General features: G+C 49.4%; 1 protein-coding gene across 1 annotated transcript in view; it reads right to left on the bottom strand.

The window, feature by feature from the left end:
- Positions 1–25,507, bottom strand: part of SHROOM2 (shroom family member 2) — a 146,417-nt gene that overhangs the window by 32,917 nt on the left and 87,993 nt on the right. Inside the window, exons 4-5 of the mRNA XM_052663660.1 lie at positions 17,023–19,228; positions 15,682–15,779 (exon numbers count right to left, since the gene is read on the bottom strand). Of these exons, the coding sequence (XP_052519620.1) occupies positions 15,682–15,779; positions 17,023–19,228 (2,304 nt within the window). The remainder of the gene's footprint in view (positions 1–15,681; positions 15,780–17,022; positions 19,229–25,507) is intronic.

Genomic DNA, 25,507 nt, shown 5'->3' with positions numbered 1-25,507 from the left:
CAGCACAGAACACCGAGCAGAGCTCCTTGTGTCATCCGGTAGCTGTTTTACCCATGGTACGGCATATATGCTAATACTCCTTTAATAAATGGCTTTTCTGTGTTTTGTTCATGCATTCACAAATGACAATATTTCTGCAAATATTTTCCCATAAGTGGTATATGTTTGTTGGGTTCGTGTGCGTGTGTGTGTATGTGTACATGAGAAAGACGGAAAGGATGAAATGTCTCTCCACTATGCTTGACAGAAAGAAGCACAGAGACATCCAAGTTTCTACCATCTGGAAAATTTGCTTCTGCAATGTAATGATAAAATATATATATTTCTAATATACACCCTCCAAGATTCTGGTTTCCAAGGGAAAAGAAACTATGTCGATACCATTCATCACAACTCGACCCAATCTTTTATTTATTTTATGACAGGGTAACACGTCTTTCTTTCATTCATTGTGTAGGTCTTCAAACAATGTATACGGCAGCAGGTTGTTATGAACGCTGCCAGATAGCTTTCTGAAAACCTTCCTCCAAACCCCTTTTCCCCTCAACGGTTCACCTAGGCATGACCACCACTTCAGGCATGATCCACTTTCAAGAAAACTCCCACCCAGGGAAGTCAGTTCCTGCAGACCCAGAGTGCGGCAGTTTCTCTGTGAAAAAGGCATCTTCCTGCCACACACACCAAAGTGTGCTTGAGCAAAGCAAAACCGTTTCAATCACTTAGAAATATGGCCAAAATTAGTAACACCTTTCATTTATCACAATAAAAAAAGGCAAAAAACAAAACAAAACAAAACAAAACACACAATCCCACAGCATATATGCAGCAAAACCCCGTAAAGACTGCATGTCTCTCGATGGGCACAATCGAAAAAGAGCACAGATCCAATCATTGCAAAATGCTCACAACCAACCTCAAGCACTTTTCTCTATTTATATATATATATTTTTTTTTCACTGCAATCAGCAGGCTAGGAGCGAATTCACCCACCAAGCATTTTTTTTCATGACTCAACATGCACATCTGATTTCCCTGCCTTTTTTTCCCCCCCATTCTGCTGTGGCTGACTCACCATTTCCTTTCTCCATCCATATTCAAAGCCTACTGTTCTGAAAATGCTTATTTCTTACTGTTATGGAAAAAGAAAAAAGGGCACAGCAAGCACGCGTCTTCATGCAGGGCTGGCGCCCTCCCGCCAGCCTCCTGGGGGACCCCTGGGGACCCTTGGGCAAGGGAAGCAGGTCTGCAGATCCCACTGAGGTGCTCGCCCCGCCCCCCATGCCAAGGGCTCCCAGTCACCCCGGCTCGCCGTCGGCATCACAGTCCCAAGAGCGCACGTGTCTACCGGCACGCACACACACACTACAGGCTCGCGTGCCTGCACACCCGCGTGCCTGCACGCAGACTGAGCTCCAGCGGACTCTGCACCCCCTATCTGCACTATTTAACCATTCGGCAGAACAATACACAGGGAGCGCGTCTGCCGGTCTCCCCCAGATCCACCCCCACTCCCAACCCACCCCCCTCCTCCGGCCCCGACCCCTGGAGCTGGCAACTTGCTCTTCAAAGCAGGAGAACAAAAGGGGCACGAGCAGCTTGCAAGCCCGGAAAGCAGCCTTGCCCTGCAGACACCCGGAGATGGGGGTGGCGGAGGTACCCGGCTAGCTTACCCGTGCCCTGCCCGCCGCGAGCGCGCCTGGCGGCCTGACTGCGTCTGCTGCCGCCTAGCAATGGACAAGTCCACGCAGGCTCCCTCCGACTGCAACCCCGGGGGCCTCCAGGCTCCTCGGTGACTCCGCTGGCAAATCCCAAGGCCAAACCCCAAAGCCTGGCCCTCCCGGAGCCTGTCTCCCTCTTTTTATCACTTCAAAGTGATAGGAAAAAAAAAAAAGCTCAGTCCACTTGATTGCGCCGCATTATATCCTCCAATTTGTGCCCGTTCAATCTCACAACCTTAAGGTCAGACGGAACAATGAAGTTGAAAAAAACAAAAAACAAAAAAATAAAACAAAGCCAACATTGAATAGCCCATTTCGTGTGTATCTGTGTTTTGGGGGTTTATTACACACTCGGTAGGAATGCGATCAGAACAACTAACAGAGTGTCTCCAGAAGTTTTACTGCCTAGAAGGCATTGTGTGCAGACCACCAAAGGGTCTGACCCTGACCCAACCCGTCCCTTCACAACGGATCTGTATTTAAAGTCCCTGCACCACCCGCCCCAGGCAGCCTGAGACCTTGGGTGCTCACCACCCCCACAAACACTCAGGAAGTGCCACCCACCAGGGTCCCTAACAGCCCCTTCCCACACAGACTGCCTTGACTCTCTCCAGCCCAGCACTAACCCTAACCCTAACCCTTCAGGTCCAAGGTTCACCACCGGCTTGAACCTCTTCAAAATACACCCCAATTAACTTTCCACTCATGCTCATTGAAACAAACAACCCACGCCACTTTGCAATATCCCCTGAACTGTGGCTACTTTTGGCTCCCATGGCGGCTCAGACAGTAAAGAATCGCCTGCAGTGCAGGGGATCCGAGTTCAATCCCTGGGTTGGAAGATTCCTCCCCCCCCCCCCCCCAGAGAAGGGAATGGAAACCCACTCCAGTACTCTTGACTGGGGAAATTCCACGGACAGAGGAGCCTGGTGGGCTGCAGTCCATACAGTTGTAACAAACAAGTCAGACACAACTGAGAGACTAACACACACGTGGCTATTTTACCTAAAAGTGACTTTCTTTTTGCACCTGCTTGATCTTAGGCACTGTGCTGCTCCATTACTGTTACACACATTAAACTTACATAAATCTGCAAGGAAGGTCGTTGCTATGTTTATCTCCAGGCCAGCATACTAGTGAGTGAAAGTCACTCAGTCGTGTCCGACTCTTTGCAACCCCATGGACTATAAAGTCCATGGGATTCTCCAGGCCAGAATACTGGAGTGGGTAGCCTTTCCCTTCTCCAGGGGATCCTCCCAACCCAGGGATCGAACCAGTGTCTCCTGCATTGCAGGCAGATTCTTTACCAGCTGAGCCACAAGGGAACCCAAATAATGTATTAAGTATGCTATTCACCCCCATTAAATTTTAATAAAATAGAATTAACCCACTGAAATAATGTCCTGATGTCACAGTAAATTGGGAATTGCTGAGGCAAGCCACAAATATCAGGAAGCAAACTAAGACAGGTGGGCATAAAAGAATTCTGATGGTGACAAGGCAACCAAGTATGTTACGTAAGTCTATGCAGATGCTGAATATAAAAGTTAATGTCTGGGAACTCTGGGGTTTTCACGCTGCTGTTTAGTCGCTAAGTCATGTCTGACTCTTGTGACCCCTTGGACTATAGTCCACAAGGCTCCTCTGTCCATGGGATTTTCCAGGCAAGAACACTGGAGTGGGTTGCCATTTTCTCCTCCAGGGGAATCTTCCTGACCCAGGGATCGAACCTGGGCCTCCTGCATTGGGAGGCGGATCTTTACGGACTTGAATCACCAGGGAAACCATGTTCCAGGGAAGACTAGTTATTGGGACGTTATTAGCAAGCTTAGCTGGCTTTATGCAACCACACAGAAAAGAAGAGAGTGGATTTGAACCTGTTTTCTGCCCCCAAAGCCCACATTCTTCACACTTGTTTGTTTTTTTAAGTAATTTTACTTATTTATTTTCGGTGGTGCTGTGTCTTCACTGCTGCAGACTTCCTCTAGCTGCAGTGATCGGGGGCTACTCTCTAGTTGTGGGGTGTGGCCTTCTCATTGTGGTGACTTCTCTTGTTGCAGAGCATGGGTTCCATGGCACATGAATTTCAGCACTTGCAGCTCCTGGGCTCAATAGTTGTGGCTTAGCGTCACGTGAGATCTGCCTGGCTAGGGATTGAACCTGTGTCTCCTGCATTGACAGGTGGGTTCTTTACCACTGAGCCTCCAGGGAGGCCCCTGCACACTGGTTTTCATCTCCATGTATTATTTTACCAAGCCCAGGACCCATCACTACCCGAGGGCGCCATCCACCCAAGGCCAGCCGCATATCTCAGAGCAGAACCCAAGGCCGTCCATATTAACAGGCATCCACGAAGAGCCTGGTGGCTTTCCTGGTGGCTTCTCTGGGTGGTCCAGGGGCTAAGACTCCATGCTCCCAAGAAAGGGACCCAGGCTCAATCCTGGGTCAGGGAACTAAGATCCCACATGCCGTCCCTAACAGTTTGCATGCCCCCCACTAAAGATGACATATGCCACGGTTAAGAGCTGGTGCAGCCAAATAAATGAGGTTTGCACCTGACATTTACAAGCTAACTTGAAATGCCGTGAGGAAAGCTACTCCAACACTTCCTTTCAGAATGCTTTTAGATTTACAGAAAATTTACAAGAGGAGAACGTTCCCTACACCTGTTTCCCCTGCTGTCAACACATTAGTACATTTGCCATTACTGTACGCCATAATTAGTACAATTGCCATAATTGCCATTAGTACGGTTGACTAAGTTGCTAAGTCGTATCCGACTCTTTGAGAGCCCTGGGCCTGCAGCACGCCAGGCTTCCCTGTCCTGCTATCTCCCGGAGTTTACTCAAACTGAATCCACTGAGTCAGTGATGCCATCCAACCAACTCATCCTCTGTCATCCCCTTCTCCTTACCCTAACTCCCGTCTTGGTACATTAACTGGAGTCCACACCGTATTCAGACTTTCTTCATTCTCACCTACTATTCTCTCTGCGTTCCAGGACACCCCATTTCATTTACCAGTCACAGGCTCCTCCCATCCAAGTGACGGCCTCTGAGACCATCCTTGTTTTCCAGGCCCTCCAGAGTTTCCAGAGGGACTGTGCAGGTATTCGCAGAATGTCTCAGCTGGGATCTGTCTGATGTTTCTGTCGTGATAACCGACCCAGGAGTTGTGGATTTGAGGGGCGGGGGGAGTTGGAGAACACAGAGGTGAAATGCCCTTCTTATCCTCAAATACAAGGACCATGCTGTCAATACAATGATCTCTACGGATGAGCTGGCGGGGTTAGCTACACCAGCTTCTCTGTGTTCACACAGCCTCACCCCACCATTTCACCCCGGCCCCTGTGGAAGGAGCTCACCAAATGCAGCCCGAAGTATAAGACAGAAGGGCTGTACTCCCCCCAACACACCTATCCCACCCCTCAAGGGCAGAAGACCTGCAGAGATTCAGAACTTTTCTGTACAGATCTCTTTCCTCCACTTCTAATGTACTTGATCACTTATGTCTATCGGTGTGGACTCAGGTTTTATTATTTTTAATGTTTATTTCAAAACTTGGTTTATTTTTGGCTGTGCAGGGTCTTCATTGCCGCATGGGCTTTCTCTGGTTGCAGCAATCGTGGGTTACTCTCCAGTTACGATGCGTGGAATTCTCACTGTTACTGGCTTCTCTTATTGTCAAGCACAGGCTCCAGGGCTCCTGGGCTTGAGAGCTCAGTAGCTGTGATGCACAGGCTTGGTTGCTCTGTGGCATGTGAGATCTTAGTTCCCGAGCCAGGGATCAAACCTGTGTGCCCAGCACAGCAAGGCAGCTTCTTAACCACGGGACCGTCAGGGAAGCCCAGGGATATTTTATACACTCCTTTCTATACCACTTGATTTCACAGCAGTTTTGGTCACAGGAAACTCCAAGCCGGCTTCTGTGTCCCTTTGGCAAATCCTCATTGTTATAGGGTTTTCTCTGTGTGTGTGTGTGTCTGTTTGTTTGAGTACTTCCTTACTTTTGGGGGACAACACACTGCAACTTCGTTTTGTATTCCGCCAGCCCCAACCCTAGACTTGCCCGTTTCTCCAAGGAGCCCTGGATCTTTTAATGGAAAAGCAGAAACATCACTTTGCCGACAAGGATCCGTCTAGTCAAAGCTACGATTTTTCCAGTAGTCACCTTCGGATGGACCATAAAGAAGGCTGAGCACTGCAGAATTGATGCTTTGGAACTGTTGTGTTGGAGAAGATTCTTGAGAGTCCCTTGGAGAGCAAGATCAAACCAGTCAATCCTTAAGGAAATCAACCCTGAGTATTAATTGGAAGGACTGATGCTGAAGCTGAAGCTCCAATACGTTGGCCACCTGATGCAAAGAACTGACTCATCTGAAAATACCCTGATGCTGGCAAAGACTGAGGGCAGAAGGAGAAGGGGGTGACAGAGGATGAGACGGTTGGATGGCATCACCGACTTAATGGACATGAGTTTGAGCAAGCTCCAGGAGATGGTGACAGACACAGAAGCCTGGCATGCTGCAGTCCACGGGGTCGCAAAGAGACTGAGCGACTATCACTTTCACTTTCATATTAGCAACCAGAATCTGGCAGCTGCTTCTGCACTAGGAAATCCATTTTTAAGAGACAGCCTCAATGAATGATTTCTAAAGAGAAAGTATTTTTATCACGTTAAGGTTTATCATTGGGTTTTCCTACATCCACGTTTCCTACAATGAGGCCAACTTATCAAGCATATAAGATGCTCAGAGCTTACGCGTGGCGAACACCATTAAGACTCAACGTTGTAAATACCCATAATAAGTGGAACACACATCTGCTTTTACCTGATAAGACATTTGTGCCCTTGAAAAAGTCCACAAGTAAGAAGAGAACAGAACACGGTAAGCACCCTGGCACGCATACATCCCAAAGGAACTGTTCCTCTTATCCTAGCCTCAACTTGTACCCAAGTCACTCCACGTGAACCTTATGATCTGTGAATCTCAGAAAGGAGATTCCACTCTCAGCATCTTTTGCTTATTACACATCCTTGCTGTGAACGGGCCACAGCCACGTTAACCAAGCCAGAGACCAGTGAGATGAAAATGATGAGAGGCGTGGCTATCAACATTGCAGAGACCACCACCAGAAACATCTGGACAGAGGACCACACAGGCCCCACCTCCCGTCCAGGAAGCATCCTCACTGACCCCCATCCTTTAGCCTCCTGGCCAAGTCCCAGGGCTGGCAAGTCCTCTCTGTCTGGGCTTTATGGGAGCATAGCCACACCCAGCCCTTCAGGGACCGTCCAGACCTGCTCCCAGGTCACAATGGCAGAGCTGTCCGCATGGTGGGAACACTGAGTTCCCTGAGGGCCAAAGTGTTTACCGGTCTGATCCTTTGCAAAGCTTGTTGACCTGTGAGCTAGAGCCAAGACTCGACTGGAGTCACACACGACCTTGTTTCTTTATTTTGTTTCCAACCTCCCAACAGAAATTTTATACCAAAGTGGGTGTAATTAATTTACATGCTCACGATCAATATGTAGAAATTCTATTGATCTACACAGAACACATGGTCTCAGCTGGGTTAGACGTGTGACAATTTAATGAGTGAAAAGTAGCATTTTTATTGCAGTCTTTCTTTTAAAACTGTATTCAAGGGCAGCTGATTTACTATGCTGTGTTAATTTCTGCTGTACAGCAAAATGATTCAGCTATACACATAAATACATTCTTTCATATTCTTTGCCATGATGGTTTACCACAGGATATTGAATATAGCTCCCTGTGCTCTACAGTCAGTTCAGTTCAGTTGCTCAGTCGTGTCTGACTCTTTGTGACCCCATGGACTGCAGCACGCCAGGCCTCCCTGTCCATCACCAACTCCCAGAGCTTGCTCACACTCATGTTCATCAAGTCAGTGATGTCATCCAACCATCTCATCCTCTGTCATCCCCTTCTCCACCTGGCTTCAATCTTTCCCAACATCAGAATCTTTTCCAGTGAGTCAGTTCTTCACATCAGGTGGCCAAAGGATTGGAGCTTCAGCATCAGCCTCAGTCCTTCCAATGAACATTCAGGACTGATCTCCTTTAGGATGGACTGGTTGGATCCCCTTGCAGCCCAAGGGACTCTCTCAAAGAGTCTTCTCCAACACCACAGTTCAAAAGCATCAATTCTTCGGTGCTCAGCTTTCTTTACCTGCTCTACAACAGGACCTTGTTTATCCATCCTGCATAAACTAGTTTGCATCTTCTAACCCCAAACTCCTAATCCTTTCCTTCCCCATACCGACCCCCTCTGTAACCACAAATCTGTTCCCACAAAGCATCATTCTATATTAATTATAAAAAAAAAAAAAACTTTTTTTGTGGATTTCCAGCATTGAAGTGATTTGAAAAACTGAGATATACCCAAAAATTCACCCTCTGGCAGTGTCTGGTTTAGCAGCTTTTAGTAAATTCACAAAGTTGGGCAGCATCACCACTATCTCATTCAACACTATTTCCGTCACCCACACAGGAGCTCCATACCACTGGGACAGACGGCCATCCTCCCAACCCTCACCCACCTCCCCTGCGTCTCCACGGATCTGCCTGTTCTGGGCAGCATCTACACACAGAATCATGCAAGGAGAGGCTTTTTATGATATTCTTAAATACGTCTAGTTCCCTTGTTTTTACAGCTCTTAGACGTAAAACACAAAGTGTTAAACTATTCAGTTGTGTCTGACTCTCTGTGACCCCACGCACTGCTGACCGCCAGGATCCTCTGTCCATGGGACTGTCCAGGCAAGGATACTGGAGTGGGTAGCCATTCCCTTCTGCAGAGGATCTTCCCAACCCAGGGATCAAACCTCGGTCTCCTGCACTGCAGGCAGAATCTATACTATCTGAGCCACCAGAGAAGCCATAAAGCATAAAACAGATATGCAAGTGACATGAGAGCAGAAGCATTCAGCCAGCGTTTATATAACACCTTTGCTGGGAATGAACTGCTCCTCTCGTGGCCCCAGACACCCCACGTCTTGTAGGTGCAGTTACCGTGGCTTCCCACGTGCCACATAAGGACTCACTGCTCCCCTCTGCAAGACAGGAGCTACAGCTCTGCTGGCAGGGCACCGTGAGGGCTCACCCCTTGTGTGTGGAGACAGCTGGGTTTTTGCGTGAGCCTGGACTCAACCTTTTGTCCCTGCTGGGGATGTCCAGCTCATCACCTCCAACAATGTGACCCAAACACACACAAGGCCTGACCGTGCACAATGTCCAGAACATCCTGGTAATAATTCTAAGATTTCTCAATGGATACAAGCTTTCCCTTTGGGGTGATGAGAATGTTCTGGAAGTGGATGGTGGTGATGGATGAACTAATTCCTACTGACTGATGAGAATGTTCTAGACGTAGATGGTGGTGATGGATGAACTAATCCTGTCGGGGTGGTGAGAATGTTCTAGAAGTGGATGGTGGTGACAGATGAAGCAGGCCTTTGGGGGTGGTAAGAATGTTCTAGAAGTGGATGGTGGTGACAGATGAAGTAGGCCTTTGGGGGTGGTAAGAATGTTTTGGAAGTGGATGGTGGTGATGGATGAACTAATCCCTTTGGGGTGGTGAGAATGTTCTAGAAGTGGATGGTGGTGACAGATGAAGTAGGCCTTTGGGGGTGGTAAGAATGTTCTGGAAGTGGATGGTGGTGATGGATGAACTAATAATCCCTTTGGGGTGATGAGAATGTTCTAGAAGTAGATGGTGGTGATGGATGAACTAATCCCTTTGGCGTGGTGAGAATGTTCTAGAAGTGGATGGTGGTGACAGATGAAGTAGGCCTTTTGGGGTGGTAAGAATGTTCTGGAAGTGGATGGTGGTGATGGATGAACTAATCCCTTGGCAGTGATGAGAATCTTCTACAAGTGGATGGTGGTGATGGATGAACTAATCCCTTCAGGGTCATGAGAACATTCTCGAATTGGAGGGTGGTGACGCATGATGAACTAAGCCCTGGAGCCCTCCGACCACTGCCCTTACAATGCTCCCTTCTGAATAACAGGGAGTCACAAGACAAAACCAGGCAGTAAGCAAACCTGCCCATCCCTCAGCCTGGCTCTGCATTTCTGGAAGTCGCATGGCTATAAACATGAGGAGAGAATGTAGTGACAAATGAAGACGTTAAAAACAGCACCAGACGCTGAGCCCAGGACCTTCCCACGGCCGCTGCTCCTCATCTCTGGGAGCACGGAGGTCGGTCAGCAAGGCTCCCTGCACAGGAGATGCTGCACCACCGGAAGCTTGGCCTTCATCTTGTGATCACCCCAGCCTGACTTCCTAATTACCCGGCATGGCGGTTCAGAAGGGAAAACTTCAACTGCCACCTTGGCTCACTGAATTCAGGCCAGAAAAGCGAGCAGCACATGAGAGTGGAACACTCTCCGATTATGAAACCTTCTCGTGAGCAGCCGTGAGTGCACACAAGGTCAGTCCTGTGCGTGGAACGAACGTATAAACACCAAGGGGCAAAGGGTGGCTGGGGGGAACTGGGAGATTGACACACACACACCACTGATGAAGAAAGTGGGGGAAAAAATAGTGAAAGCGTTAGCTGTTCAGTTGCATCTGATCACAACCCCAAGGACTGTAGCCCGCCAGGCCCCTCTGTCCATGGGATTCTCCAGGCAAGCATACTGGAGTGGGTTGCCATTCCCTTCTCCGGGGGATCTTCCTGACCCAGGGATTGAACTCGTGTCTCCCAAGTTGCAGGCAGATTCTTTACCATCTGAGCCACCAGGGAAACCCATACACTATTGAGGGAAAAGTGAAAGTTGCTCAGTTGTGTCTGACTCTTTGCGACTCCATGGACAGTCCATGGAGTTCTCCAGGCCAGAACACTGGAGTGGGTAGCCTTTCCCTTCTCCAGGGGATCTTCCCAACCCAGGGATTGAACCCAGGTCTCCCACATTACAGGTGGATTCTTTACCCGCTGAGCCACCAGGGAAGCCCATACACTATTGATACTGTGTATAAAATATATAACTAGGAAGAACCTATTCTATAGCATAGGGAACTCCCTGCTCTCTGGGGATCTAAATGGGAAGAACTTTTTCAAAGACAGCATATATATCTATCGGCATCTGTACACACAGCTGATTCATTTTGCTGAACAGCAGAAACTAATACAACACTGTAAAGCAACTATGCTCCAATAAAAATTAACTAATAAAAAAAGAAGTCAGACTTGGCATCGGGCTCTGACACCAAGCCACCTCTCAGGGGAAGCTGGACAGGGAGGTGACCCTCAGCTGGGTTTAAGTGCGTTGATGGATTTACTATGAAAACATGCTTTTCCCTAAAGAGCGTAAATCACGCTCCACCAATGTAAAACACATTCCACCTTCTGGCTGTTACTGGGCTTAAGGATCCATTCTTAAGTCTCCACCGCGACCCCCCCTTCTTCTCCCATGTGTCCCAACAAAACACAAGCCTGCAGGTCAGAGCTGGTTAGCTGGCAGCAACTCCTCCTAGCGGGGGCGGAGGTAGCCAGGAGGCGGCTAGGGGCGGGAACCTAACAGGCCACAGCGCCGGGCTCCACCCCACAGGAATACTCTGCAGAAACTCCCAGAACAGAGTCCTCTACAATGTTCCCACCTACCAAGAGGTGGGGTGGGGGGTTGGGGTCTGGGGATGGTTTCTGGATGATTCAAGCAGATGGCATGTATGGTGCACTTTCTTTACTTATCCCATGTGATAAATAAGGAAATATCTGTACCACTCACCCTAATGTACAATCAGTGGGAGCAGTGAGCTTGTCTCTCTGCAACTAGATGGTCCCATGGTCCCATAGGAGATACAGACACCTGAAGGGTGCTGCTAATGTCCAGTCTAGTCCAAAACTGGGCTTTCCTGGCGGCTCAGCTGGTAAAGAATCCACCTGCAATGCAGGAGACCCCGGTTCAATTCCTGGGTGGGCACAATCCACTGGACAAGGGATAGGCTATCCACTCCAGTATTCTTGGGCTTCCCTGGTGGCTCAGCTGGTAAAGAATTCGCCTGCAATGCGGGAGACCCGGGTTGGGAAGATACCCTGGAGTAGGGACAGGCTACCCACTCCAGTATTCTGGCCTGGAGAATCCCCTGGATGGAGGAGCCTGGGTCGCAAAGAGTTGGACACAAATGAGCGACTTCACTTTCTTTCTTTCTTTAGCGGCCAACAAGTTCGTGGCACCAAATTTGACATGCTGATGTCTTCACTCCAAAAAGCAAGGAGAGCCTGCTGCTTCATGTACTGCCAGGTCAACTAAAATCGTCAACGCAAGTTCAGCAGCGGGGTTCTGCCAACAGAGAATCATTTTTTGCCATGATCCAAAAGGAGCTTGAGTCCCACCTCCACTCATGTTCTGGTTAACAGATCAGCAATTAGAGGGTGTTAGTTGCTCAGTCCTGTCCGACCACGTAACATTTAAAAAATTGACAATTATGCGTCATCACCCCAGTTGTAAGCATGGATGTCTTTCCTTCCCTCCTACTCTGGGAGTCCCTGTCGGGGTGGAACATCTGTCCTACTTGATCCAGAACCAGAATTTTGAACCTCAGAAAAATGTTCTCAATTTGGAGAGTTGGGGGTAAAGAATCTAAGCTACTCCATTTTGTTAACAGAAAAACTCCATTTTGTAAGGTTCCGCGAAAAGAGCCTTTGGAAATCCAAGAGCCTTTGGAAATCCCCTGACCTCACCCCACCACCCACGAGCCAATCAGACCCCAGACCAGAATCTCCTGACTTAACACTCAGGAACTCGTGGTCTACCTAGGTAATAGGGACCAACCAAAAACCAACACACAACCCTTCAAAAGAAAGTGACCAATCAGACGTCCCCCTACCTAGAAATTCTTTTTTTTCCATGAACACTCCCTATATAAGCAATGTAACCCAAAACTCGGGGCTCCTCTCCTTAGCCGCTGTGTCGGTAACGGTGGGAGCCCCAGCTCGAGCTTGATAATAAAAACTCTCTTGCTTTTGCATCGAATATCGGCTCCCTGGTGGTCACTGGGAGATTTCGCGACTTGGGCATAACAGGGGGAGGGAGAATGGATGCATGTATATGTAGGGCTGAGTCTCTCCGCTGTTCACCTGAAACTATCACATTGTTAATTGGCTATAGTGAAAATGAAGTCTCTCAGTTGTGTCTGACTCTTTGCGACCCCCCCGGACTGTAGCCCACCAGGCTCCTCCATCCATGGGATTTTCCAGGCAAGAATACTGGAGTGGGTTGCCATTTCTTTCTCCAGGGGATCTTCCCAACCCAGGGATTGAATCCGGGTCCCCTGCATTGTAGGCAGGCACTTTACCATCTGAGCCACCAGGGAAGCCCAATTGGCTATACTCCAATATAAGATAAAGTTTTTTTTAAGTTCTCAATTTGATTTACATGAATAATTATCTTGATACTCTTCTGGTACCCTAATAAATACAACAAAAACCAGTTTTCATTATCATGTTCTGGTTAACAGATCAGCAATTAGAGGGCATTAGTTGCTCAGTCCGGTCTGACTCTCTGCAACGATATAGCCCGCCAGGCTCCTCTGTCCATGGGACTGCCCAGGCAAGAATACTGGAGCGGGTAGCCGCGTCCTTTGCAAGGGGATCTTCCCGACCCAGGGACTGAACCTGGGTCTCCGCATTGCAGGCAGATTCTTTACCCTCTGAGCCACCAGGGAAGCCCTTATACAGACTGTTTTACATTAATTTATGCAAAACACTGGGCATCTTTAAATCTTTGCATTATAGATCTCAAAGGACAGTCCCTTACCTGCATTTTCATGTATTTTATTTTCAAATTTAAATGTTTCGAGGGCACTCTCCTTGGCCAGTTACTTCAGAAAATAAAACAGTCTCCAAAAGCTGACCACACCTTCTCGACATTCCCGTTCTAGAATTTCACTCGAGTCTCGCCGCTCTTTAACAACCCAAAGGATGATTCTGAAAATTGCTAGGTTGGTCGCGCAACAGCAGGAAAGCTTCTGGAAGTCACTCCCTCGGAGTGGTTACCCACACAGCCAGCCAGAAGCCAAGACTGTGATGCACACAGCACATGATTCCCTCTTTCCCTGCCACCGCCATCTCCCCCCATCCACCCCTGTCCTCTTCACCCCTTCGCTGCTGACCGTGCCATTGTAACACACACACACACACAGTATGTACAGTGAAGCCATTTATTATGACTCTGAACAGCAGAGGAGCTCACACACACACACACACACACACACACACACACACACACAGTAAAGCCGTTTATTACGACTCAACAGCAGAGGAACACACACACACAGTCACACACACACACACACACACACACAGAGTGAAGCCGTTTATTACGACTCTGAACAACAGAGGAACACACACACCCCCACACCCACACAGTCACACACACACAGACACACACACACAGTGAAGCCGTTTATTACGACTCAACAGCAGAGGAACACACACACACACACACACACACACACACAGACACACACACAGACACACATACACACACACTGAAGCCGTTTATTACGACTCAACAGCAGAGGAGCTGAAGTCCAACCAGTGCACCAGCGAGAGCTCTGCAGTTTAAAGGCCCGAGGCCAATGCTGGGCAGGAGGGAAGCCTTCCCATGTGTGCAGGGTTGCCCAGAGCAGCCCCCCCGCCTCCCCACAATGCGGCACGCTCAGGACTGCAGCGGGGCAAGGAGCCGCTCTGATCAAGATGACAGCTGGCGCTCCGCACGTGATCCGCTTGGAACACAGGGTCACAAAGCCCCAACCGTGCAGCTCGCTTCTGCAGATGCATGCCTCACGGCAGCCGCGTCCCACAGCAGCACACGCAGACCACCATGCCTGCCCCCTCCGAGCCACCGTACCCTTGCGCGATGCTGCCAGCAGCCAGTTCTAGAGCCAAATGAAATAAGACCCTGGCACACAAGGCTGGCAAGAGTCAACATTCGTTTCTGCAACACAACCTTCAATTCTGAGGTTGATGTTTTAATCCGAGCAGCTCATCAACCCCCAGAGACCCTCAAGGCACAGAAAGATCTGCACTCAGCGACCCTACAGTGCACAAATCGGCTTCCATTTCTCCATCAGTGTTTGGTTTTTTTAAAAAAAATATGTATTTATTTGGCTGTGCCACGTCTTCAACTGCAGCACACGGGACGTAGTTCTCTGGCCGGGGAGGGAGCCCAGGTCCCCCACACTGCAAGCTCCGTGTCCTACCCACTAGGCCAACAGGGAAGACCCTTTCATCAGCTGTTTTGCAAATAAGGTTAAAGCCCCGCTCCTTCAGTACCTGCAATGCCCTCTCCTGCGATCCTCAGGGATGAGGGTCCACACAGTGGTGTGTATTTCACCTAAATTCCACCCTCACTGCAGGAAGACTGCTACTCTGGACACATTTTAGGATGTGGGCATATAATCATGTTAACACTGCGGCCAGCCCATTTTTTCATGCTCTGACCTGCTCTGGGGGAGCTGACCGAGTCAATTTCTATTTTTAAAGCTCAAAATGAATTCATTAAAGAAGGCCTAACCCCATCCTTTCACTAACAATCTTTCCAGGCAACTTGGATTCCCCGGCCAGCAACCCAGTTGCGCCCTAGTCGTTAAAGGGTCCCTTCACTTTGCTGTTCTACATAAAGCATTCCATTCAAGCCCATCACACTGGGTTTCTCTGTCATCAGAAAGAACTCGACTGCGTGCAAAACACAGCAGCTGTGTGACGAACCAACAAAACTGCCCTAAGGAGGGTGTTCACAATGTCCTGCCCTGGCTTTGCTGGCCCCGCCGGCAGTGCTGAGGGGCCTCGGGCAACCCCAGCTGGTGACCAGCCACTTCAGGTCTGGCCGAACCACACACCCAACCACATTATCCGAGCCCTCACCCCCATAAAGCAGTCCACCTGCCCCCCAAGACGCCTCCTCAGTGACCCCAAGTGCAAGATTCTCCTACCTTGGGGTGGGGCCTCTGTCCTCGGCCAGTGCCACCAAAGAAAGCTCCGTGTGCTCCTCCGGGTCCCCTGCTTGCCATCGAGGTTCCACGGAGGCATCCTGCCAAGGGCGGCACAACAGGACACCCAGTCATCAAGCGGCCTCCCCCCTGAGAACCTCTGCGATCACGATCCCCTTCACTGTGGGCACGCCCTGTGAGCCAGCACCCACGAACTGGGTGACGTGGCCTGTGGTCAGCCGGCCTGGGGACCATCAGCCCAGCCCTCGTCAAAATGACTCAAGGAGACCGCAGTCCCTTTGGGCTCCCCGGCAGGAAGCAGGACTCCAACGTGAGGGCTGGAAAGCTGTGTGACGTGGTGGCCCCCAACCTCACCCAGTCAAATCAAAACACTGCTGGTACACGGCTCACCGCAGTCAAAGCTCAAGCCCTGGGACCTGGAGTCCGGCAGCCTGGTCTCTTGACCTCGAGAACATGGAATTCTAGAAGGTCACGTGGCACAGGGCACCATCTTGGGGGACACACATGCCCTAGGTGTCCACAGGCCTTTCTGTACCGGGGGCCACACAGAAACCAGCACCTCTCTTCACACACGCACACACACGTTCATAAATGTGTAACAAAGCGATCGCTGGTTCTATTGTTTACAAAAGCCTCCATCGGATGCCGCAGGAAATCTTTCCTTTGAAATACACCCTTGCAGATGGAAGGAGCGGAAAAGGCAGAGAGAGGGAGACTAACTATGAACCATGAAGTATGAATACAAGCACGGAGGTTTTTTTTTAGAAAGCGAAACGTCAGCTTTCACCATTAACACGCCTAAGGAAAGTGCAATAGTTTAAAGCATTGCACTTTCAGTTACACTTGCCCCAGAGCAATATTTAAAAATATCTGACCCCATAAAATAAAAACCAAATGAGAACAGTAAAAGTATGAAGTGACATCAGTATTTGAAAAGCGTTTAACATGTGTTGTGTTAAGGGTAGACATAAAGCACCCCTTTTCATTTCAGAGGACAACTTAACCATTTTCTGTTGTTTCCCCCAATTTCTTCCCTTTGAATCAAGGGCAAGCTAATCAAGAGGGAAGACAGCTTCAGCTAGAGATGAGGCTGGGAACTCGAGATGTGGGGGAAACCAGGACACCTGCAACTGTCATGAATGTGTGGACCTGGTCCCCAGGTACCACTCGCAGGAGCTGCTATACTGGCTGCGCCTGGTGCACAGAAACGTTTGGACATCAGGACACAAGTCACCACAACACCAGGCCATGCTATTCCCTCGGTGTCCCATCTGTGCCTTGGGGTCAGGCGGGGTTGCATCTGGTCCCCTGCAGGATGCTTACCTGCTTGTAGAGGTCCGTGGAAGGTGATGACCGGGACCTTTCGTGGACGTACTGCGGCCTCTCCTCCTGGTCCACACCCACGTCGAGGATGTTGTCAGCGGAGTGGTACCTCCCGCCACTCCTGGCTTCCGGGACTTTCCTCTGTTCCCTCCAGGAGGCTTGATACTCTGCAAAGGTGCCGAGCCGCTCTGGCCGGATGGGTCTCCCCTCCTTTCCGTCTTTTCCAGGGCCCGCTGTCCACAGCATCTCCGGCTTCTCCCTGGGGAAGCCACAGGGCGCCGGCCTCAGCCCGGGCTGGGGGACCACGGGCTTGCTGGTTTCCTCAAAAAACTTCCACCTGTCGGCAAAGGTGCGCACCGTCTCGTCGTGGGGTGCGGGTCGCTGGTCCCCCGTCAGCCCCACCGCGTTCATCTTCTCGGGCTCCGAGTAGGACTTCAGCTTCTGCTCGGCAGTGAAGCGCCTCCGGCTCCCGATGCGCGCGCTGCAGCTGCCGCTGCCGGCAGCGCACAAGGGCGGCCCAGCACCTGGGGCCCCCTCCCAGATGCGGGGGGCCGGCTCCGGGTCCGCCAGGCTGGGCTCCAGGTCGCGGCGGCGGAACGACGTGGCCCTCAGGACGCGGGCCTGCGCCTCCTTCAGGTGGTCCTTATAGGTGCCGCCAGGTAAGGTGGTCTCTGGGGCACCCACTGGCTGTGCCCGGGAACCACGCGCCTCAGTCTCGTCGTCTTCCGCCTCCCCCTCCTCCTCCGCGGAGCTGGCCAAAGTGGCCGTGCTCCGGCTCTTCTGCAGCCTGGCTCGCCGCTGCTGGATCTCGTTCCTCAGGGTGGTGGCGAAGCGGTCGCTCCTCCGGAGGGGCTTGCCCGCCGGGGCCTCAGGCAGCACTGGAGCCGTGTCCTCGTGGCCGGTCTCGGGCGGGCACGCCCCTTCCTGGCTCAGCGAGTGCAGCATGGGCGTCTGCAGGGGGCAGATCTCGCCACCCCCGTCATCCAAGCTGCCCGCCACCCTCTTCCTGCCGCCTTTGTCCAGGAGGCCAGCCCCCGGTGGGTCCTCGGGTACCCTGTCCACCATCTCCACCCTGCCTCTCTGCCATGCGCCCGGGGCACCCTCCAGCCGGGACGGGTAGCAGCGGGGCTGAGGGGCCAGGGCGCCCCACTGGGGACCGGGTCTGGACATCACGCAGTAGTAGCGGCTCTGTGCGCCACAGTCACCCCTCTGGTCTGCAGTGCGCGGCCCTCCGACGACAATGGGAGCAGGGCTGTTGTCCGCGAGGCAGTCTGTGGGGAGGGGCTCCCCTAACCACGTGGCGGCCCTGGGGCCCTCACGGAAGAAGGGGCCCTCATCGCTCGAGTGCCGCGGGTGTTGGCATGTAGGCAAGGGCTGCGGGCGCCGCACGTCGGTGCTCGAGAGAGAAGCCTGCAGCCGGCTGGGGGCCCCCAGGAGAGCCCAGGCCCCGCTGTCGCAGGCTGGCCACCCACAGTCCACATGCGCCCCTGGCTTGCACCCCGAGCTTGCAGCTCTCTGGCCGTCGCCCCCACGCGCCGGCCTCAATGGCTGATCAGCGGGTTTGGGTCTCTTCCAGTCGCCACCGTGGGGCTGCACGCGGCTCAGGCCCAGCAAGGGCTGCACTGGGGTCGCGTCTGCTGAGAACATGGGGCCCTGGGTCTGGTCGTGGCTCCTGGTGGCAGCGAAGCTGTCGCGGCGGAGTGGGGGAGGCGGTGGGGGAGGGGACGGAGGGGCTCGTCTCTTATCCGGAACATACCAGACGGGCCCGGAGCTGGACCGCCCGCAAGCAGCTAGCTTGGGCTCGGGGCCATCCTCGGGGACCCGGGGCGGGAAGCACCCCAGGGGCTCCTCGGCGCCCTGAGTGTCGCCGGCCGTCAGAGCCGGCCGGCTGTCCGCTGCAGCAGAGGACTCCCACAGGCCCACTTTGTAGAGGATATTCTCGGCCGAGGACGCGTCCGCCTTGGGCAGAGTGTGGTCCGGGGTGCTGGAGCGCGTGGAGAATGAACCGTAAGCTGAGTCCCGCTTGCTGGCGCCACCCAGGCGGTCGATGCTGCTGCTGGACTTGGCCGCCGAGAGGCGCCCCGACGGGTCGGGCTGGGAGGATGGGTCCAGGCTGTCGACGCTCCCCAGTGAGCTGAAGTGGTCCGAGGTGCGCTGCAGGTTCGCTGGCTCCCAGGCACCGCCCGACAGGTCCTGGGAGGAGGAGCTAGGAAAGAAGAAACCACAGGCAACAGAGGGGGGCTTTAGGGCCGGGTTGTAGGGAAGGGCAAGAGGAGACGGTGCATGTGGGCGCAGCTGCCCCCGTGCAGACATCACCTGCACTGAACACTCTTCCCCCATGGAGATCCCTGGACGGGAAGGTGAATATGAGTATGCGCAACTGTGTCCCAGTCTTTGCAACCCCCATGGACTGTAGCCCGCCAGGCTCCTCTGTTCATGGGATTCTCCAGGTAAGAATACCAGAATGGGTTGCCATTTCCTTCTCCGGGGGGATCTTCCGGTCCCAGGGATCGAACCTGCATCTCCTGTATTCGCAGGTGGATTCTTTACCACCTGAGTCACCAGGGTGAAGCCCAGGGAAGGTGAGCACACCGCATCTAACTTTTCACATTTCAAAGAGCAGCTTTTCCAAGGCAGGCTGAAAGGGTCGCAGTCCTATCCACTGGATGCCTTTTCCCAAAAAGAAAAACTTCAATGCTGCAGTACATTCCTGGAGACCATACCCACAGGCTGGGCGGAAGTCTGCAGCGTGCAGAAGTATCCTGGATAGCAAACTGCAGCCCACAAAGCTAAGGATGGCTTTTAGGTTTCCTAGTGGGGGGAGAGGGCAGAATTCAAAGAGTACCACATGACCCATAAAAACGATCTGAAATTCAAATTTCAGTGCTCATAAATATAGACTTTGAGGGGAACACGGTCATGGCTGTGTGCAGGGCTCCAAACCCAGAGCTGAGCAGCTGCCAAAGACACCTGCCTACCAGCTAGAAAGTGTCATCTGGCCCCTTGCGGAACGAGTTCGTGAGCCTCTACTTTAGTGCATGAAATAATTCATGCTATGCACTGCTAGCACGAGGAAGGCCATCAAAAGAGAAGGATCTTCAACTTAAAAAGGCAAGTTCAGAGATAAGATTATATTTGCTAAACCCAAATACTAAATTACAGGCATTCCTCATTTTACTGCACTTTGCTGATACTGCTTCCTCCCTGCCCCCTAAACTGAAGATTTGTAGCAATTCTGAATCAAGCAAGCCTATAGGTGCCATTTTCCCCAACACTGTTCACTCTGCCACATTTTTTAAGTTATTGCAGTATTTCAGAATTTTTTCATTATTTCTCATGGTGATTTGTGATCGTTCATGTTACTACTGCAAAAGCTCAGACGATGATTAGCATTTTTTTAGTATTTTAAGACTAAGGTATACACTTCTTTTTTTTTTTGATAGGACAATATTGCACACTTAAGCTCTCAATGGTGAAACTATTTATCCAGGCATGTAAAATGCTTTTATTAAAGCTCAACAAAGCTGGAACATTCATGCTTCAAGGAGGGGGAAAAAACTGCACCTACTTGAGGTTTGAGAGGAAGCAAGATAAGAAAGAAAAATCTGTGACCTGGGAAAAGACACAAGAGTGTGAGCTGGCTAAGTCACGCAGCGGGAGGGGGGGTGCAATGAACACTGGGCTCTACACCGTGTCCTCGGAGGACAGACCAGGTCCCCTCCCAGAATCAGAGTACGTTTCTCTCCATCCTGTCTCCCGCATTCCTGAGTGGATTTTTCTGGGAGATTCTAAGTCCAAGCAGACAGAAATAAAGCTCAGCGCGGTTTCCGCAGGGCACATGGGTGTCTTAAGTCAAAAACAGCCAAGTGGGCTTCATGGAGATCCTATTACATGAAGTCACTGTCATAATGCACTCCGAGGCCCACTTTTTCACTTAAGTGTTACCACTGGGATGATAACCTGGGTTTTTCCAAAGTAGCCTAGGCTCCAAATACTACCATCTCTTATGGCTGTAAATAGGTAATATTGTACTTATTTATTTACCTGGGCCATGTCTTAGTGGCGGCCCATGGGCTCCTTAGCTGTGCCATGCCAAGACTTAGTTGCGGCATGTGGGATCTAGTTCCCTGACCAGGAATCGAACCTGGGGACCTTGAAGCTCGGAATCCTAGCCACTGGACCACCAGGGAAGTCCCAGGAATATTCGATTTAAGATACATTTTCCTTTACAGCAGGCATTTAGTAATAGTCAAAAACTGACTTGAGATAGTTATGTCAGCTCTGAATACACACACAGACACACACAGTCATGCATATCATGCATACGCACACACGTGCACCCACACTCACATACATATACAAACAAATACACGTATACACTCACACAGGCACTTGTGCACACACCCCAAAGAGGCACACTACTGGCCGTTACCATTGTCCTTCTAACAGACTAGTGAGGACCCTGGCCACTAACCGAGGTGACTGGTCAGCTCCCAGCTTGGTGTTCTCCAAGCCAACACCCCCATGGTGCTGTCTGGGGGTGGCATTTGCCCTTCCGACCCTGAAATGTGGGCCCCAGGTAAGCCACGTGGACCAGCCCTCCCCCTTCTACCAACTCACAATTCTCAGGCCATCTGTCTCAAAGTCACCGAGAAACCACCAGGCCAAGGCTGGTCCCAAGCCTGGCACATGGGCTTGAAGGCCCCTGGTTTCCCCTGTACCTCCACATAGCAACCTGGGAGAGAGGGTGCTGGCGTAGCACAGAATCCCCTGGGGAGCTCTAGCAAAACACACTTGCTCAACACATAAGAGACTCCTGCCTTCTAACCTGCACACAAACATCTCTAAAGAAGAGTGGCAACGTGCACAGCCATCCCACTCAGCTGGCTCAAAGGGATTCGGCCAAAACGGATTTATCAATTAGACGACATAAATGAGAAAGCACGCCTGCCCATCCTTTCTCCTGGTGTTTTGTTTTCAAGTATTACACGTCTGCCTACTCAGTGAAAAAGAAAGAATCGTTCCAGTAGTGATGCATCCATAGACTTTTCTCATCAGAAAAGGAACATCATTCTGAAGTCAAGAAAGGCACCATACAAAATAAAACAAGGCACGACCTACGGGATGCAGAGAAAGCAGTTCTAAGAGAGAAGCTTACAGCAATGCAAGTTTATCTTAGGAAACAAACAGCCTCAAATACGCTAACCCTATATGTAGAGGGACTAAAAAAAGGAACACACAAACTCCAAAGTTAGTAGAAGGGAAGAAATCATGAACATTAGAGCAGAAATAAATGAAATATAGACTCAAAAACACTAAGAAAGATCAAACTAAAACCTGATTTTTGAAAAGATGAACCAAACTGATAAACCTTTAGTCAGATTCAAGAAACAAGAGTACCCCAAAAATCAGTAAAGTCAGAAATGAAAGAAATTATAACTGATACCACAGAAACACAAAGGATCTTACGAGATAATTATATGAACTACATGCTAATAAAATGGACAATCTAGAGAAATGGAAAAATTTCAAGAAATGTACAATTTCCCAAGATCAAACCAGAAAGTAGAAAATATAAACAAACTAAGTAGCAGCAACAAGCTCAATCTAATTTTTAAAAAAACTCCCATCAAACAAAAGTCCAGGACCAGATGGCTTCACAGGTGAATTCTACCAAACTTTCAGAGAAGAGTCAACACCTTTCCATCTCAAACTATTGCAAAAATTGCAAAGGAAGGAATGCTTCTGAACTCATTCTACATGGCCAGCATCACTGTGATACCAAACCGGAGACATCATACACAAAAAATAAAATGACAGGCTATTATCACTGATGGACATAGCTGAAAAATCCTCAATAAAATATTAGCAAACTGAATCAAAAAATACATTAAAAGGATCATACACTATGATCAAGTGGACTTTATCTCAGGATATACCAAGGATGCTTCCATATCTGCAAATTAACCAATGGGATACACAACATTAACAAACTGAAGAGTAAAAACCATATGATCATCTCGAGAGATACAGAGAAAGCTTTTGATAAAATTCAGCATCCATTTTGATAAAAACTCAACCACATGGGCATAGAGGGGACGTACCTCAACATAATGAAGGCCATATATGCAAAATCCACAGCAAAGATTATACTCAACAGTGAAAAGCTGAAAGCATTTCAGGAACAAGGCAAGGATGCCCACTCTCATCACTTTCATTCAACAAAGTTTTGGAACTCCTAGCCACAGCAATCAGAGAAAAAGAAATCAAAGGAATTCAAGCTGGAAAGGAAGAAGTAAAACTGCCTCTGTTTGCAGATGACGTGATATTATACATAGAAAATCCTAAAGATGTCACCAAAAAACTCCTACAACACATCAATGAATTTGGTCAAGTTGCAGGATGTGAAATTAACATAAAGAAATGTGTTGCATACTAACAGTGAAACCATCAGACCGAGGAACTGAGGAAACAAACCATTTACAACTGCATTAAAAAGAATTAAGTACTGGGACTTCCCTGGTGGTCCAGAGCTTAAGAGTCTTAGCTTTCACTGTGTGGGGTGTGGGTTTGATCCCTGGTTGGGAAACCAAGATCCCATGTGTCCCCCAGTGTGGACAAAAATAACAATAATAATACACACCTAGGAAAAATCTAACCAAGGAGGTAAAAGACCTATAGTCAGAAAACTGTAAGACACTGATGAAAGAAACTGAAAATGCCATACACAGAATGGAAATATATACCATGGACTGGAAGAATACTGTTAAAATCACCATACTGCTCAAAGCAATCTACAGATTCAAAGCTATCCCTATCAAAATACCAACAGCATTTTTCACAAAACTAGAACAAATCAATTTAAAAATTTGCACAGTAACATCAAAGACCCTGAAGAGCCAAAACAATCCTGAGAAAGAAGAGAGATGGAGGTATCAGGCTACACTACAAAGCTATGGTCCTCAAAATAGTATGGCAGTGGCACAAAAACAGACACGTAGGTCAGGAAACAGAATAGAGAGCCCTGAAATGAACCCACGTGCTTATCATCAACTAGTCTATGACAAAGGAGGCAAGGACATACAGTGGGGAACAGACAGCCTCTTCAATAAGTCATGCTGGGAAAACTGGATAGCTACATGCAAAAGCATGGAACTAGAGCATTCTCTAACAACGTATTAAAAAAAAAAAATCTCGAAATGGATTAAGGATTTAAATTTAAGACCAGAAACCATAAAACTCCCGGAGGAAAACAGGTGGAACACCCTTTGACATAAATTCTAGCAGTATTTTTGGGGATCTGCCTCCTACGGCAAAGTTAAAGAAATGCAAAAATACACAAACGGGACCTAGTTAAAATGAAAGGTTTTTCCAGAGGAAAGGAAACCATCAACAAAATGAAAAGACAACCTACTGAATGGGAGAAAATATTTGCCAATGACATGACCAGTGAGGGGTTAAAGTGTAAAAAATAAACAGATCCAACTCTATCTGGAAAATAAATACCTGATTCAAAAATAGGCAGAAGGGACTCCCCGGGCAGTCCAGTGGTTAAGACTCTGCCCTTCCCTTGCAGGGGTGGAGACTTCTATCCCCACTTGAGGAACTAAGATCCCACATGACGGATATGGCCCAAAGATACATTAATAAATAATGGATGGGATGATTTGGAGAATGGCATTGAAACATGTATAATATCATATGTGAAACAAATCACCAGTCCAGGACAGGATGCTCGGGGCTGGTGCACTGGGATGATCCAGAGGGATGGTATGGGGAGGGAGGTGGGAGGGGGGTTCATGATAGGGAACACGTGTACACCCGTGGCAGATTCATGTTGATGTATGGCAAAACCAATACAATATTGTAAAGTAATTAGACTCCAATTAAAATAAATAAATTTATGTTTAAAAATAAATAAATAATGGTTAGAAGACCTGAACAGACATTTTCCCAAAGGAGACATACAGATGGCAGGTGAAAAGCTGCTCAGCATCGGTAATCAGAGAAATGCAAACCAAAACCACAATGAAGTATCACCCTCACACCTGTCAGAAGGTCTGTCATCAACGAGACAGCAAATAACAAAAGCTGGTGAGGACACAGAGGAAAGGGAACCCTTGTTCACTACTGGAAAACAGCATGCAAGTGCCTAGAAAGCTAAAAGAGAACTACCATAGGATACAGCAATTCCACTCCTTGATATATAAATCCCTCCCCAAATGAGAACATTAATTCGAAAAGATAACATGCACCCCATTGTTCATAGCAGCATTATTTACAGTGCTCAAGATACGGAAGTAACCTTGAAGTCCATCGACAGATGAGTAGATTAAAGAAGATGGTGTATGTATCATACACACAAACACAGACAATGGGATACTACTCAGCCATAAAAAAGAATGAAATGTTGCCATTCGTATTAACAAGGACGGGCCTGGAAGGCATTGTGTTTGATGAACTAAGGCAGAGAAAAACAAATTGT

This window comes from Budorcas taxicolor, chromosome X, assembly GCF_023091745.1.
Source record: "Budorcas taxicolor isolate Tak-1 chromosome X, Takin1.1, whole genome shotgun sequence".
Taxonomy (NCBI): domain Eukaryota; kingdom Metazoa; phylum Chordata; class Mammalia; order Artiodactyla; family Bovidae; genus Budorcas; species Budorcas taxicolor.
This window is presented reverse-complemented; position numbering and strand designations above follow the sequence as displayed.